The sequence below is a fragment of the Crinia signifera genome, chromosome 7 (genome assembly GCF_055691185.1).
Source record: "Crinia signifera chromosome 7, ASM5569118v1, whole genome shotgun sequence".
Taxonomy (NCBI): Eukaryota; Metazoa; Chordata; class Amphibia; order Anura; family Myobatrachidae; genus Crinia; species Crinia signifera.
In genome coordinates this window covers 133,135,931-133,152,518 of record NC_139223.1, presented here as the reverse complement: position 1 = coordinate 133,152,518, position 16,588 = coordinate 133,135,931, and the positions used below count along the sequence as shown (strand labels likewise).

Sequence of the window (16,588 nt, the reverse complement as noted above, 5' to 3'; positions counted from 1 at the left end):
ACAAAAAGATCATAATTTAACACATCGCAAGGACAACGCTGCATTTTGCAGACTGCCAGCTTGCTAGACACCCCCCCCCCCCCCCCGCGCCATTTTATTAAGTCCATTGGTCATGCATATGAGCCACAAATAAGGAATGGAGGTCACAATTACAGTAGGTGCAGCACTACCTGGTAATGCTACTAGTAATCGCATTTGCAGCACAACTAATCATGCTATTATCTCAAAGATGTATAATGATTTAATGATTGTTTTTCCTCAGAGTGGTTTTGGAAGAAATTGTGTATTATTTTTTTTTTTTTTTTTTAACAGTTTTTATTGAGATTTTTCAATTAAATGTTATATAAAAGGTAAACAGTGTGAGACAATTACACAGTATATGAAACAAAATATCGGTCAATGTACAATTTGTTCAATTCACAGGGTATCTATCAAGGCAGACCACAGCAGATCTTCAAACCAGAAATTCAGTCCGCTGTTCCACTCCGCAATGCTGTTGTATTTCTATTTCTATTACAGTTCGCCAATGTCTAGCTTTCTATCAGCTTAATTAAAGCACATGTGAGCAAATCTTTGGACCCTGTATCTTGTTTTACTTTCCCTCTCAGTCCCATTAGTTGGAGGATAATCATTGTGATTGGTTTAAACGGTTTTCAACCAACATTTAGGGATCAGTTTGGTCTCACAAAACATCTAAATTGTAATCTATCAATTAATATTAAGAGATATAGCAAGGTAAATGGGGGGGGGGGGGTAAGAAAGGGGAGGTTGGGGGGGGGGGGAAGACAACAGACAAAATCAGAATCTATTTTAAAATTCTATAACTATCTTTTTCCTTCTAGGCTATCTAGTCACACATTCTAATTACTCATCTCGTATGTCCAAAAATCTTATCTATCTCAGCACATACAGTCAAGTTAGTTAGATATTTGTCTGAGGAGGTACCACGTGGTAGATTCAAATATTTTTTTAATTCGGTTTTGTGTTATCTGATCTAAGCTACTAATATACAGCTCCCATTTCTTATAGAAGCGTGGAGCTCCCTTCTCGAGATCAGTCCTTAGAGCCTGTCTTTCATAAAAGAGCGTATTTAGGATAGCTTTTTTTAACTCCATTATAGTAGGGGAGCCTCTATGTATCCAGTGCGTTAATATCAGCTTTTTAGCCATTGTCAGAATGATGTTGAGCACTGGAATAATCATTCTCTTATTGGGTCCAAGATCCCAGTCTTTAAAGTATAGAAACAAACATGCAGCCGGATGCTTCCGGATTCTAAGAGAATAGGTGGTATTAATAAAATTGATCACCTTGTCCCAGAAGAACCTAATTTTCCCACATTCCCAGAAATTGTGGAAATATGTAGCATCTGTTTTGTGGCATTTGTAGCAACATCCTGTGTCGCTGGGGACGAAGTGTGCCCTCTGCACAGGGGCCACATATGCCCTATTTAGGAATTTGGTGTGGGTCTCCTGCAAAGCAACCGACTGCAAATGTCTCATGGTAAGAGGAAGCTTTTTAAGTACAATGGACATAGGTGGGAGATCTGGTATATCTTTGGCCCATCTAGTTTGGAGTTGTTGATGATGTGTCTCTATCCCTGTCGCTATGAGGGCCGAGTAGAGGTATTTGATCCTATACCCCAGGACACACTCTGGTCTCAAGAGGCTCACAATGGGGTCTATTTCTCCATCTCTCTCCATGGGTGACACTTGAGATTGTGCGAAGTGTCTCGACTGGAGGTACATGTAAAACTGGCGGTGTGGTAGCTCAAATTTCTCCTGTATGACGGAGAATGGGAGTAGTGCTCCTCCTGGGTCAAATAGCTTACGGACATTTGTAATGCCCTTGTCCCTCCAGCCGAGAAACTCCGCATTCTCTAGACCTGGAATGAACTGGGGGTTTCCCCAAAACGTGGTGAATGGTGAAGAGGAAAAGCGTCTGCGAAGGGTCTTATTAATCTGCTTCCAGGACCTGTAAGTTGCTTTGAATAGAATAGAATCTCTGACCAATTTGGGTATTAATCTTAGCGGGGCGTGTAACAGTGCTGCTGGGGAGTATTGTTTAAAAATTTGTTTCTCCAAGAAGGGGATGGTGTATTCCGATCTAGTAGTGAACCAATCTGTAATGTATCGGAAGTGTGCTGCTTGGGAGAATGCTTGTATGTCAGGCATGCCAAATCCACCATCTGATTTACTGAGTTTGAGCCTATTGAATGGGATACGAGCCTTCTTCCCTGCCCAGGTGAATTTGAGGTACAGCGACTTAAATTTCTGCAGGTCCGAGTTACTGAACTGCAGCGGCAACATCTGCAGGAGATATGATAGCTTGGGAAAGGCTATGGTTTTGAGTACCGTGATTCTACCCGCCAAAGATAGTGGTAGGTCTATCCATCCATTCAGCAGCTTAGCAATCGATGCAAAGGAGGGAGTAATATTAACATTATATAGGTCCTTTAGTTTCTTAGGGATCAGAACTCCCAAGTATTTGAGTGTGTGTGGACAGATAGTAAATTGTGAAGTGAGGTGAGAGGTTGTAGGTATTGCGGGGGAGGCTGGTAGGGGTAAAAGGCGGGATTTATCATAATTTACTCGAAATCCTGAAAATTGGGAGAAATGGTGAATAATTTGTTGAATGGCCGGGATGGAGGTATTGGGTCTGGATATAAATAATAATATATCATCTGCGAACAGACTCAGCTTGATCTCGGAGGAGTCCATCCGCACTCCCACAAAGTCCTTCGAGGTTCTCAATGCTATCGCCAAGGGCTCAACTGCCAGTGCGAATAAGAGGGGGGACAGGGGGCATCCCTGTCTAGTGCCCCTGAACAGTGGTATTGGGTTGGACACAGTGGCGGATTCAGGGGGGGGGCACCCGGGCACGTGCCCCCCCTGTCATTCATTTCGTAGATGAGGACCAGAGCTTTCCAACGAGCCCAGCTCCATGTCTCTAGCCCCCCGGGAACCAGAGATATCGCCTGGTAAAGCTGTAACATTTTTTCCCCATAGGATAATATGGGACCCGTCAATTCCGACCCCCACCCGGTTCCGACGGCTGCCAGTTCCCCCCCTGGCATAACTGGAGCTTGTAGTTGATGTTATTAAATTCCAAATCGCTGGGCCTTCAATATGATACCAGGATGACCCCTATCGGTCAATCGGTTCCAGAGATATTGCTTTTAAATCATTTTTTTTATTTTTGAAATGTAATTTCATGGCTGTTCAAATTCTTTGAGGGCAGATTACTCTGGAACCAAACGTTCCAGTTTCACTGGACCAAAATCATTCAAAGCCCACTCAAAAGTTCTTCAATATGATACTTGTCTCATGTAAATGGGTCAGTTAGTTCCGAAGATATAGCCGGTTAAATTAGATAACTGGTTAAAGGGGGGGAGGGGTGGTTTTCTCTCCCCCTCACACCAGAAAATGCAGAGACTAGGCTGATGTAAAAGGGGCCAACCTGGGAATGCTTTTTCTGGTGAGAAATGGGTATTATTTCAAATAGCTGGGACCTGCAGTGCTCGGAATACAGCCAGGCTCTGACACTGTCAGTGGCTATCACTTCTGCCTGGCGGCGGCTGTCCCCCATTTACCACGAGCATGTATTCCCCTTTGGCAATGAGCATGTAATCCCACATGGCAACGAGCATGGAACCTCTGGCAATGAGCATGGAACCCTTGGCAATGAGCATGTAGATAAGCAGCACTTACTGTATGTAGCATAATTTTTAATAGGCATTATGGTGTTTGGCATAATACATAATGCCATGCCGTGTAACTTAACGTGCAATGGACATTATGGTGTAAATGTTTAATACGAGCCTTTGGTGGACAATGTCCCTGTTTATGAAGCGTATTGTGAATTTTGTCTTAATCTGTGTGGCATTATGTGAATTTTGGCTCAATCCGTGTGGCATTATGTGAATTTTGGCTAAATCCATGTGGCATTATGTGAATTTTGGCTCAATCCATGTGGCATTATGTGAATTTTGGCTCAATCCATGTGGCATCTTATGAATTTGGCACAATCCGTGTGGCATTATGTGAATTTTGACACAATCCATGTGGCATTATGTGAATTTTGGCTCAATCCATTTGGCATTATGTGAATTTTGGCTCAATCCATTTGGCATTATGTAAATTTTGGCTCAATCCGTGTGGCATTATGTGAATTTTGACACAATCCATGTGGCCTTGTTTGAATTTTGGCTCATTCCATTTGGCATCATGTGTAAGGGGCAAGTATAATGGGGTCTAGTATTTTGTTGCATAATGTGTAGAAGTTGTATATGGTGTTGTACACTACACTCAAGGACATGCCCCCTGTTGAGTGGCCACACCCCCTTTTCCAGAGCGCGCCTTCGGCGCGCGCACAACTACATCCTTCACTTTTGTCGCCATGGCGGGCCTGCGTACTTTAAATGCCAGGGCCTATTTTTAATCCCATTGCCACCCTCTCTCTGCCGCTCTCTTAGCATGTACACTGGCACCACTAACACTGGCCCTCCCCCACCTAAATCCTCTTTTATCATGGTGCCCCCCCTGTCATTTTTTCCTGGATCCGCCCCTGGTTGGACATGTAATTGTTAGTTAAAACCCGGGAGGACGATCCAGAATAAAGTAATTTAATTGTGCGGATGAACTCCCCCGGGAGCCCAAACCGCTCCATAGTAAAGAATAAGTGGTCCCATGTGACGAGGTCAAAAGCCTTCTCGGCGTCTAGTGAGAGTAGGGCATGAGGCTCTAAAGTCCCCGAAGACTCCACCCACTGCATGGCTATTAGGGCTTTACGTACATTAAGGACCGAGTGCCTGCCCCATACAAAGCCCGTTTGATCTGAATGAACCAGGGAGGGGAGTTTGAATTTGAGTCTGTCCGCTAAAATTTTTGTAAAGATTTTATAATCTGTGTTGAGAAGTGAGATTGGGCGGTAGGATCCCGGGAGGAGCGGGTCTCTACCGGGTTTATGTATAATTTTGAGAATGGCCGAATTAAAATATAAGGGTGGGGGGGTGCCTTGTAGAATGGTGTTATAAAGGGCCGAAAGGGGTTTAATAATCTTGGGGGCCAGCAATTTATAGTACTCATTTGAGAGACCATCCGGTCCCGGTGATTTGCCTGTCTTAAGCATCTTTATCGTAGCCAGGACCTCTTCCTCTGTGATAGGCGTTATTAGGGTATTTGAGGCATCCACATCCAGTGTGGGGTGAGGGAGGGGTTCCCAGAATGTTGTCCTGTGTTGCTCATCTACCAAGGGGGGGGGAATATAGGGACTCATAGAAGCCATGTAAGGTTTCAGTGATTAATTGTCCCGAATGGACTACTTTGCCATCCGCCCTGCGAAGAGCCTGAACAGCTGAGGGAGGGTGCTGGCCTCTCAATAGGTTAGACATCAGGCGATTAGACCTGTTGCCATATCTATGAAACCTGGCCTGTGTGAGAAACGTGATTTTAGATTCTAGTTGTATCAGTAGGGCATCAAAGAGGGATTTTTGTTCATTATATATGGTTTTATTCGATAGGGTGGGGGAAGTTTGAAAGTTCTGGTATGCCTCGGTGAGGCGTGTCTGGGCGTCCATGTAAAGTTTTTGGGAATCTTTTCTATGTTTGGAAGTGTAAGATATGATGTTGCCTCTTATTACTGGTTTGGAGGCTTGCCAGAAAGTAGAGGGGGATGTCTCCCCTACTACTTGGTTGTGATGTGTATAGTCCATCCAGAACGCCTCCAACATATTACGAAACGATTGAGTCTCTGTTAACTGGGATGGGAATCTCCATTGTCTAATTGGTCCTCTATCAACAGATGTCGCCACCGCCACCCAGCAAACGCCATGATCTGAGATTGTGATAGGTTCTAACGCTGATCCCTCTACTTTCGGGAATAGAGAGGAGGACATTAAAATGTAATCAATTCTAGAGAGGGTTCCATGCGCCGCTGAGAGGCATGTATACTCCCTCTCAATGGGGTGGCATGCCCTCCATACATCAATCAGCTGTAACTGTGTGAGAAGGTATTGAATACCATATTTAGGGTTGGTGCGTCTGGTAGAAGATGTAGTGTTTCTGTCTAAAACCGCAGATGCTACTAGATTGAAATCCCCTGCCAAGATTGTATTTTGATGAGCATAAGGGAGTAATTTGGCAGCTATAGTGATGAAGAATTGGCTTTGGTTTGCATTAGGTGCGTATATATTAGCTATGGTGTAACGGGTGTTATATATAGTGGCATCAAGTATACTGTAGCGGCCTTCAGGATCTGTTTGTTCTGAATGAGTAGTTACTGGGATATTACGTCTGATCAATGTGACCACCCCTCTAGCCTTGGAGTTATATGGGGCAGAGGATAGAACAGCCCAGCCCAGGGTGTTTAACTTCAAGATCTCTGCAGGGACCAAATGGGCCTCCTGTATTAAAGCTATTTCAAGGCCTAACTTGGATAAGTATAGCAATATTTTTTTTCGCTTAGCTGGGGAGTGGAAGCCCCCCACATTAATTGTACCTACCCTGAGAGATGTCATTTATTGGGCAAGAGGATTGGTAACTTACAGGTCCTGGAATTTGAGATGAGCTTTGTGTTGAACCACAGTAGTCTAGTAGCAATCATGAGAAATCTAAGGATAGAAAATATGACATTAGACAGATTCTGACACATAGGGGGAATAAACATGAGGGAAGAAGGGGGAATTAGTAGTGATTCTGCAATGGCTAGGCGGCCGGTAAAGGGCCTTCCCGACATCCCAGAACACCATACACAAACAAATAAACAAACAAAAATTGAATGAGTAACTGAGTAACTTCCGGAAAATGGCATGTGTGGCAAGATCAGGCAGTCGCCCCAAGGATCCGAGCCAGCGGTCCGTGGGTCTCCCCTGCCTCGCATAAATGGTATATTATGGTTCCCGTAAGGGCCCAGTATGAGAATTGCCTGCCATTCCAGACCCGATTAGTGAGCAGTATAACAACTAACTAATATTTTAAACCTAACATAGTAAACCTTTTTCTATTCTAAAGTGAGTTTTCCAACATCAAAAGAGGTGTCGGACGGGAAGAGGGCGGGAGGGGGGGGGGGGGATCCCCTGTCCCCCATCTCCCACCACCTCAGCCCCGACGTAGATTTATTAAGGTCTACAGGTATCTAATTCTAGCTTGTAACTAAATGCAGTAATGAATATCAAAGACAACTATATCTCCTTAGCCAATATTTTCATTCGGTTGGTTGGTCTTGAGTAAACAGGGGCGGGGAGGCCGCTACATTGTCCTCTTCTTGTAGGAAAAGTTCAGCATCCCTCACATTGGAGAAGTCTTTAAATGATGATCCAGAGAAAAGACGTAGGCGAGCTGGGTACATCAGGGCGAATTTACGACTGCTCCTCGCCAAGCGTGAGCAGAGAGGGGCGAATTCCTTTCTCGCCCTGGCCACGTCAGCGGAGTAGTCCTGAAATATAAAAAGTCTAGTATCGTTCCAAGTGAGGTCCCTCTTGCGGCGAGAGGCAGACCACAGCGCCTCCTTGTGAATATAATTCAGACAGCGGAATATCACTGGTCGTGGGCGGGCGTCTGTAGAGGATCTCTGTGGGCCAATTCTGTGCGCTCTTTCCACTATCATCCCTGAGCATTCCTCTGAAATTTTCAGGAGCTCCGGGAGTGTGGTTTGTATAAAGACAAAGAGGGCTGTGCCCTTTAGGGATTCAGGCAGGCCAACCACCCGTAAGTTGTTCCTACGGGAACGGTTTTCCAAGTCGACTATTTTGGCTTGCAGCTGATACTGCGTTTTCTGCATGGCTGCTGTTTTGTCTTTAAGTTCGGCAACGTCTTGGAAGACACCGCCCACTATCTGTTCGGTGTGGGATAGCCGTTTAGTGACTTGCTTGTACTGTGACTTGATATCCTGGATCGCCTGTGTGACCTTGTTCGCGTGAGCCTCCATTATGGGGCTGATAGAGTCCTGAATGGCTTTCACCATATCAGAATATGTTATTGGGCCCTCCTGGGAATGGTGGGGTGGGGGTGCGGGTGGGTTGGCGTCTTCTAAGGGGGGAGCAAGTGTGTCTGAGTCCGCATCAGGGAGAGGGTCAGCACTTACAGTTTGTGAGCCAAGTACCAGCGATTCTGCGATCTCAGCACCTCTTCTCCCTCTGCCAGATGTCTGTGGCTGTTTGTTCTGCGTCTGTAGAGCTGGGGTGGCCACCATCTTGTCTTTATTGCTACGGCTGGATGAGCGGTGTCTGGGGGTATCCTCAGTAGACTGTGTCTTCTCCATTCTGTTGCAGGTCAGGGTGGTGAGGGAGGTATATATGTACCTCAATCTGCTGCTGGGAGGTTGATGGTATGCTGCAGCGTGTCAGTCTGCAGCAGCTATGGGATATTCCCCTGTCAGCGTCTCCTATGTGGTTTAACCTCTCCTGCCCTGGAAAGCTTCCACCCCTAGGGATATTTGTTATCTCTCCCTCCGCACTGAGAGTAGCGGGGGAGGCTGCGGGCTGAGTGCAGGGAGCGCCTGTGGGCTGTTTCTGAGCTGTATGTGGGGACGATACCCCTATGCAGCCGCCGCGCGACAGGTCACGTGGTCGCAAAAGGCCGTGTTTAATGGCAGCCGCCTGGCGTGAAGCCGGGTGATCAGTGCGCTGGACGGCTGGAGCGGGATTCGGCCGCAGGGTGAGTGTGACGGAGGGTGCCGCAGGGTCTTGGCGGGGTGTCAGGCTGGTTTCTGTGGGGGAATCGGGTCCGGTCCGGCTGGTTGGAGGCTGGGGCTCACGGAGCTCTAAGCCTGTGCGGCTTGTCCCTCCAGCGCCGGAACCGGAAGTCCTCTGAAATTGTGTATTATTAACAGGAATCCATGAGAGACTGCTGTCAGAAGGCAATAACCGATATGAGGACCCTCATGGGGTTAGAGGATACGAATGATGCTCATAGGGCATTAGCAATTAGTACTTTGATGAGTTTTCCATTACTCATCCTGTCACAAGTTTCTGAACATCTATGGACCACTGACATGCAGGTTACATATCTACTGTATTTTCAGTAAGATGCCAAAAACTTCCACCGATTCCACAATACCTTCTAAGATCTGAGGCAGAAATATTTTTTTCCAAATTTTACAACAAGGCATATTATTTAATACCCATAGTATTTGCAACACTCTGTTATTGCAGATTATCTGCCTAATGTGATTATTCTTATTTTTTTTGTGCAAATCAATTCACTTTACATTTATGGAAGTATTACAGTCATAGTGTCATTGATTTATGCTCTGCATATTTCTTACTATCAAATAGCAGATAGTACATATTGCATTTATTTACAGCGCAGTCCAATATACGTGGACTCAATTAAGCCAAAGTGTTATTGACAGCCCCACTATGTCCCCCAATGAGTTGCATGATTGCTACCACAATGCTGATTCAATATGTTTATGATCAAATGATGTGTTTAAATTCTTTACAGGATTCTCTTACTGACACTTTTTCTATTACTATTACATCTAATTGATACTGTACACAGGGCTGACAAAGTACAATATACTGACAACATCATTGCTTCATTTAAGGCTCTGATACACACTGACAGAAACCACAGCACTGGATATATCAGATATATCATATATCTGTCTTTAATGTAATGAACAACAAGCAGTGGCCTTGGGAGTTTGAACACATATACATGGGGGTTCACAGACGCATTGGGTACTACAGTTGCGCACTTGACCGAGTGGCATCTGCTATACCAACATGTTTAATGACCTGATTTTTAATTGTATAGTCAACCATGGGTGATTTCATACCCCCACTATCCAACTACGCATGGAGTTGATTTTATATAGTGTGGCGAGCGCAGCGAGCCACCGAGCCCGAGGCGTGGCAAGCGCAGCGGATTACTTTACATGTATTCTGCGTCCGCTCGCCACGCTTCGGGCTCGCTGCGCTCGCCACGCTATATAAAATCAACTCCATGCGTAGTTGGATAGTGTGGGTATGAAATCACCCATGGGTGACTATACAATTAAAAATCTGGTCTTTACAATAAAAAATCGCATTGCATGAATTGTATGCCACTATATTGCATGCAATGCAATGCAATACAATGAAAAAATTGGGCACCCAGATATTAAACAAGTACCCACGTTTCTAGTGCATGGTTGCATTTTTACTTCCAGCGCCACATGACCTGACCATTGTCAGTATGGTATGCTAAATCCTGCTACTTTATTACCTTGTGGAACCTAGGAGTCCCTGAGGATGGAGGGAGAGTAGTAGGATTTAGAACATGATTGTGATGAATATTTATAGCAAAATTTCTCCATCAGATCTGATATCTCTGACACGCCACTACCATATACAAAGATTGTAGTGGTCACCAACAAGGAGACTCAGGATGGCCACATACGGGATATGTCGTCAAGTGTAAACAGTAAGTATAATAAAGGACTGAGGACACATCCCTGCGGTACTCCGGTTTTAATTGTTATTTCCTCAGATACAGCATTCTCCATTTTAACCACCTGTGGTCTGTCAGTTAGGAAATGTAAAATTCAGTTACAGGTAAATCCGCTTAAACCCAGGTCAAATAATTTCGATACCAGTGACACTGGGATAACTGTATTGAATGCGGAACTATAGTCCACCAGAAGGATCCTGACATAAGCTGATTTATGCTCCAAGTGCGTTAAAGTGGATTGCATAACAGAAGCTACCGCATCATCAGAACATCGGTTTTTCCTGTATGCAAATCGAAAGGGGTCGAATTCTACCAGCAGAAATGACTGATGTGCAGTAGTATTGGATTTAGAGATCCTCATTTTCCATCGTGATTTTGCTATGATATAATATGCTAATATCACAGCAAGTAAAGGAGCTCATTGAGGCTGCACAACTCCCTGCAAAATGTTGTGGTTGTTAAGTGTCAAGCTCACATGTCATAAAGTGATCTTGTTTCACTTGGTAACTAAAACAAGATGGCCACTGTTGTGAATCACACCACTATACAATTTAATATATTTTTTTAAATTGACCAGCAGAAGTTCATAAAGCATCAAGATTTGTATTTAACAGGAAAGTGCCAATGGATGATGAATGGATGCAGTCAAAAGGCTAATGGCCTTTGGAAAGATGGTGGGGCAGACCAGTAGCTCCCAAAACACCTCGTCCCAGCATATGCAGAAGCTGCCCATGGGATGACCCATGTAGGGAGAGAGATGGAATATACTGTATATTGATTTCATCTTATGCAGAAATGAAGTCCCAATCTCATCTGCAGCAGAATGAAGCCAGGAAAATTATTGGTGCTTATGTATTATCTGGGCTCCCATGTTAAATGCACCCCATTTTTTCATACCCCTACTATCCAACTACGCATGGAGTTGATTTTATATAGTGTGGCGAGCGCAGCGAGCCACCGTGCCCGAAGCGTGGCGAGCGGACGCGGTCTCATAAGAATAACGGGAGCCCAGATATTACATAAGTACCAAATTATTTCTATAGAACCATCTCACATCCCTCCTACCACTGGTCCATTCCTAAATTTAAAAATACATTTATTGAATTCACATGCAGAAAGTACAAATTTTCATTATATTTAAATAGTATCTGATATGTTATCTTGATCAGAAAGAATATCTCAGCTGTCCCACGTACAGCATCCTTTACGGCAAAGAAATGTATTGAGAAATTTGCGTTCAGATATGTTGTCCCGGGTGTTATTTAAAAAAAAAAAAAAATCATAGGAGGTACATATTTTGACAGGAAAGGGATTCTAAGGAATAAGTCAATATATGGGTATGAAAACTTGGTTGCACTCACCACACAATAAAAGGTTTTTTGGAGACTATGCAATGGTGAGAAATTTCTTACAATTAAATGTCTCGTAGATCAAAGGCAAGACCCTTCCCTGTGAAAGAAACCGATTGAATTCATGCGTCTCACTGCAAGAAGGTTTCCGACCCGGTGGTGTTATCAGTTGAAGGAAAAATATACTGATGCAGATAAATATTGCGACTTTGATTTTAACTTAATAAACTTATTTGATGATGGGCCTGTCCAGGGCCCCCACACAGACCAAGACCAGGTGCCCGGATTTGGGGGCGCATCCTTAGTGGTGTCCCTGCGGGTTGTGGGCAAGCCACAGAATCGTGGGATACCCTTAGAGGTGTCCCTACGGTTTGTGGACAAGGTGTAAAAGAAGGATTCCCATGAATGACCAAGTTTCCCATACACTCACTAACTGGAGAAGTCATTTTTGTTTTTTTAAGTTTTCATCTTTTTATAGTGAATGAGGGTTACCAGGGATTGGTTGCTGGCAAGGACAGTGTGTATAGTTATCAAAGAGGTATTGCTAGAGTCATGGTGGTGGATTCTACTTCTGCTTTTAAACTTAATTCCACAAGTATAGTAATAATCATAACAGATACACTACAGATGCTCCCAGGTTTGGGTATGCATCAGAGGATGGTAAAAATACTGATAGCCAATATGTTAAATTCATTTTAATTATAAAGTTATGTTCCATAACTATGCATTCTCAGTAAACTCCATACTCCCTAGTAATCTTAGGCAAGCGCTAAGGTGGAGAGAGTAAAGGGTACTATCAAGAACAAACTGGGTAAAGTTATGGCTGAAACAGAGTTACTATGGCCAGAGGCACTGCCCATTGTACTGTATAGTAGTAGAATCACTCTCAGAGCTCCATTTAATTTGTTCCCATTGAAATATTACTTGGCTGGCAGCCACACGTTATGATAGATCCACAGGAGGATCTTAGATGTAACCATGAACTGAGTCTTCAATACATATTAAAGATGAACCAACAACTGAAAATGCAGCAAAGGAAAAGTAACTTGTTGACACCTAACATGCCTGTTGAGAATGGTCATAACCTTGAACCAGGAGATTTTGTTGCTTCCCATAAGTTGCCACATACAGGTTGCTTGATGGACCATTGAGAAGGACCATACCAAGTCTTTTTGACCAGCACTACCTCAATAAAAGTCGCAGAAAGAGAGACGTGGGTACTTTCCCCCCACTGCAAGAAGGCCAGAAACCCGGAAGTCTCTGTACTGAAAGTGAAGAGGAAATATCGCTAGAGGCATTATTCCAAGAGGAATACCAGGTACAAAAAGGACATTGTAACAAAGACCCCTGGTAAAAGGTTGGAAGGACCACTATCAATAGTTTTATTTTTCTCTTTTGGGTCTATTTTTTTGTTTTACGTTATTTTTCCCACATCAAGGACATTGTTTTTAGTTGCTGTCAAGTTAAAGGACAAATGGAACAGGGTTCTGAAAGTGTATTAACCGACCCAGATCAGGTTGAGATAGAATCTCTAAGCAAGCATGATACGTTACTCAGAACAAGTTGGTAAGAGTTGTTATAGTAGTGATAAAACGTACAGAAATCATGTGTACTAAGGACGAGAGACATCTAGGAAGATAAGGGTTTGTTATATGACCCAAATGATCGAAACCATCATCCAATAAGGGATACCATATCAGGAATTGTATATAATTACCCATTCTATTTTTTTTTGTCCCCAAAATCTGTTTCTTGCTGTCCAATGTCCCCCACATCTCTTATAGGTCAGGTGAAGTCCCCACATCCTACCAATGGTACTAGGTACCTCGCCATGCATAGAAGGGTTGTTCCCCATTTCCCACTCATATGTCCCCAATGAATAAATTGTTAGGTAAATGTGTTCCCCATTTATCCATGATCTAGGATTAGTCATAGCGCATAATGATTAATTCCCCTGTCATGTAAAATCATGTACCTCAAATATTTTATTATTGTTATGAATTTTTGTGTTTCTAGGTATTTTTGAAATGTGAGTTTTATTTTTATTGCCAAAGGGTGGACTGTCGAAGTCGAGTTACATACTGTATACCCCACAGTAGAATAGTATGACCGCCATTTTGGTTCGCAGAGTTACATAAATAGAGTATAGGAACCAGTAGGGATAATTATGTGAACCCTGTGCGCAGCCATAATAATACACATAAATTCATTTCCCACACGCACAAATAATAAAATAAAGTTATATGGTTTAAATTCGCTACACATAGTATAAATGGTAAAACATGATCTCCCCTGGATATATTTTGCATCTGTGTGTTCTGTCTCTCATGTGCAGCGCTCCGGTGATTGTTTAAAGTGCGCAACATTTACCAGTCAAAAGTTATGGACCAAATACATATCTTATGTTTTACATTGCCATGAGGACAGTATAATTGAAAGATCTGGATAAAACAAATCGCACAGCATGAGCCTTAGACCTATGACGAAGCCTGTGGACAAAGACACAGCTGTGCATTCTACTGTACCAATCAAGGAGAAGCAAAACCTGACCTCTTGACCAATGGAGAACTTTACTGTCCCCTTTTGTTTGGACCCTATATAATGTTGAGCACAGCATAAGGACTCTCTTATCTTCAATATTGGACTGTGCTCTGGATAGAATACAGATACTCGGACCGAGTAGTGCCTGCGCATTGTGAGACGGTAACTGTTCTTTTTCTTTGTATTTGTATATGGACTGATTGTATTTATATCGGTTTTCCCCTTTTTCATTATATATGGTTTGTATTGTAAGGTGATTTGTATAATCTGTTTACGGACACAGTACGTAAACTGTGCACTTCACTTATAATCCATAGGTTTGATATTAATTAGACATTAACAACCCTGCCCATAGGCCCCTGCCCACCAGTTGTTGTTTTTTTGGTGCCAAAGCGGAGCAGGCACCTTTTTCGGACTTAGCCCGTTGTCATTATTTTATTTTTCATTATATTTTGTATCCTGTATGAGCAGCAGCACCACCACCACCTGGGTGCTTCCACTCCAATGCCGGGATGGCAGCACTAGCATAAGACTAATGACTTCCATCGCGGCCCTCTGCTGTACTCCGCCAAGGGATGCTTCCTGAACAGCTACCCAGTGGGTTCTACAAGCTGTGGCTGGCGCTGAGGGGTAAAGTATGCATGCAGGAGATCCATTCAGCAGATGCAGTGAGGGCCCAGTACTCTGAGCCTTCTCACTAGACCACCAGGGCACAGCAGCAGGGCAGGAGTGCAGGATCCCTGTGGCTTAGCATCTGAGGGGGAGGGTGTCTAGCCTGCAGCCCCTCCCCTGCAACATGCCAGAAGTTCTCTGAGCTATTTTCAGAGCACAGCGCTACTGGAATCCACACAGAGAGGAAGGATTTAGCTTGCTGTCCCGTATACCTTGCTCTTGGTGCCAGGTTCAGTTATTCCACTGCCTGCTTTTAGCAGGACAGTTGAGACATTCACTTATTGTTTACTTGCATTTTGTGTCTTGTGCCTGTGTACTTGCTCTGCTGAAGTAAGTTTGTTCTGCAGGAATCTCACTTACACTAGCAGCCCATCTCTGTCCCCGTCGTCCATGGCTCTGGTGCGTCTCAGACACTCCTGTGTATCAGTAATTATTAGCACGTGCACCTCATGCATAAAGGGGGGTATGCGGGTGCAAGTGCGTCCTATGCACAATAAACTAGGCATTTTCAAACCCCCACTATCCACACCAGCCAGAAGTGTGGCGAGCGGACGCGTTACGCGTCCCCGCGACCTGTTCATACCCCCACTATCCACGTCGGCGTGGAGTTGATTTTATAAAGTATGGCAAGCCCAGCGAGCCCGAAACGTGGCGAGCGGACGCGGAACACATGTGAAGTAATCCGCATGCACTCGCCACGCTTCGGGCTCGGTGGCTCCCTGCGCTCCCCACACTTTTAAAAATCAACTCCACGCTGACGTGGATAGTGGGGGTATGCACAGGTCAGGAGGACACGTAACGCGTGCGCTCGCCACGCTTCGGGCTGGTGTGGATAGTGGGGGTGTTTCAGGAGCACATTCACACCTGCCATATCATACACCTGAGACAGTAAGGACAACATGTGTTAACTGGATTTTAGTTAATAATAAAGGAGAAAAGATCACAGCAGGAACACTACGCTGATTCTGACAGAGACGCTCGCAACTCGGCTGCAGTAACACTAAGCTGATTCTGACAGGGACACTCGTGGGAACACTACGCTACTTATGACTGACTACGCTGGCTCTGACTGCTATGCTAACTACGCTGGCCACGGGAACACTACGCTGATTCTGACATTGCGTACCAGGCACCCAGCTAATGAACAAGTACCGAATTTATTTTCCACCTGTTATATGCCCTCTCCAGAAAATAGCGTGTAGTGTAAGCATTGTACAACTGTTTTTAAGCCTAGCAGGTATGCTGCAATGAAGTTTGAGTAGTTTAATTGAGAGGAAAAACAAAACCTTCTGCAATTTGAAAAAATATATATTTTTTAGAAAGTACAATTATAGCACAAAAGAAAATGAAGCTTCTCAGCTCAGCGAGGACATGGCCCACTGTCTTACATCTGTTGGACAATTGGGATACTTCTGAAGAGCTTCTGATATTTGGCAATTATCAAGTAGCAATTTCATGAGCCTGTATTCCTTTTGTGTTCGAACAGAGAGACCTTCCATTGGTTTGATCAGCTCCAACTGGTGCAAATGTTCAAATGCCTGTCAATAAAATCACACATCTGTAAGTGCAGCCTGGGATATAAGACACAATTATGTG

At 44.1% G+C, this 16,588-nt stretch overlaps 1 protein-coding gene across 1 annotated transcript in view; it reads right to left on the bottom strand.

The window, feature by feature from the left end:
* Window positions 1–16,279: 16,279 nt before the first annotated feature.
* The window catches only part of ORC4 (origin recognition complex subunit 4), a 72,639-nt gene continuing 72,330 nt past the window's right edge, over window positions 16,280–16,588 (bottom strand). Inside the window, exon 14 of the mRNA XM_083153844.1 lies at window positions 16,280–16,530. Within this exon, the coding sequence (XP_083009970.1) occupies window positions 16,348–16,530 (183 nt within the window). The 3' untranslated portion in view covers window positions 16,280–16,347. The remainder of the gene's footprint in view (window positions 16,531–16,588) is intronic.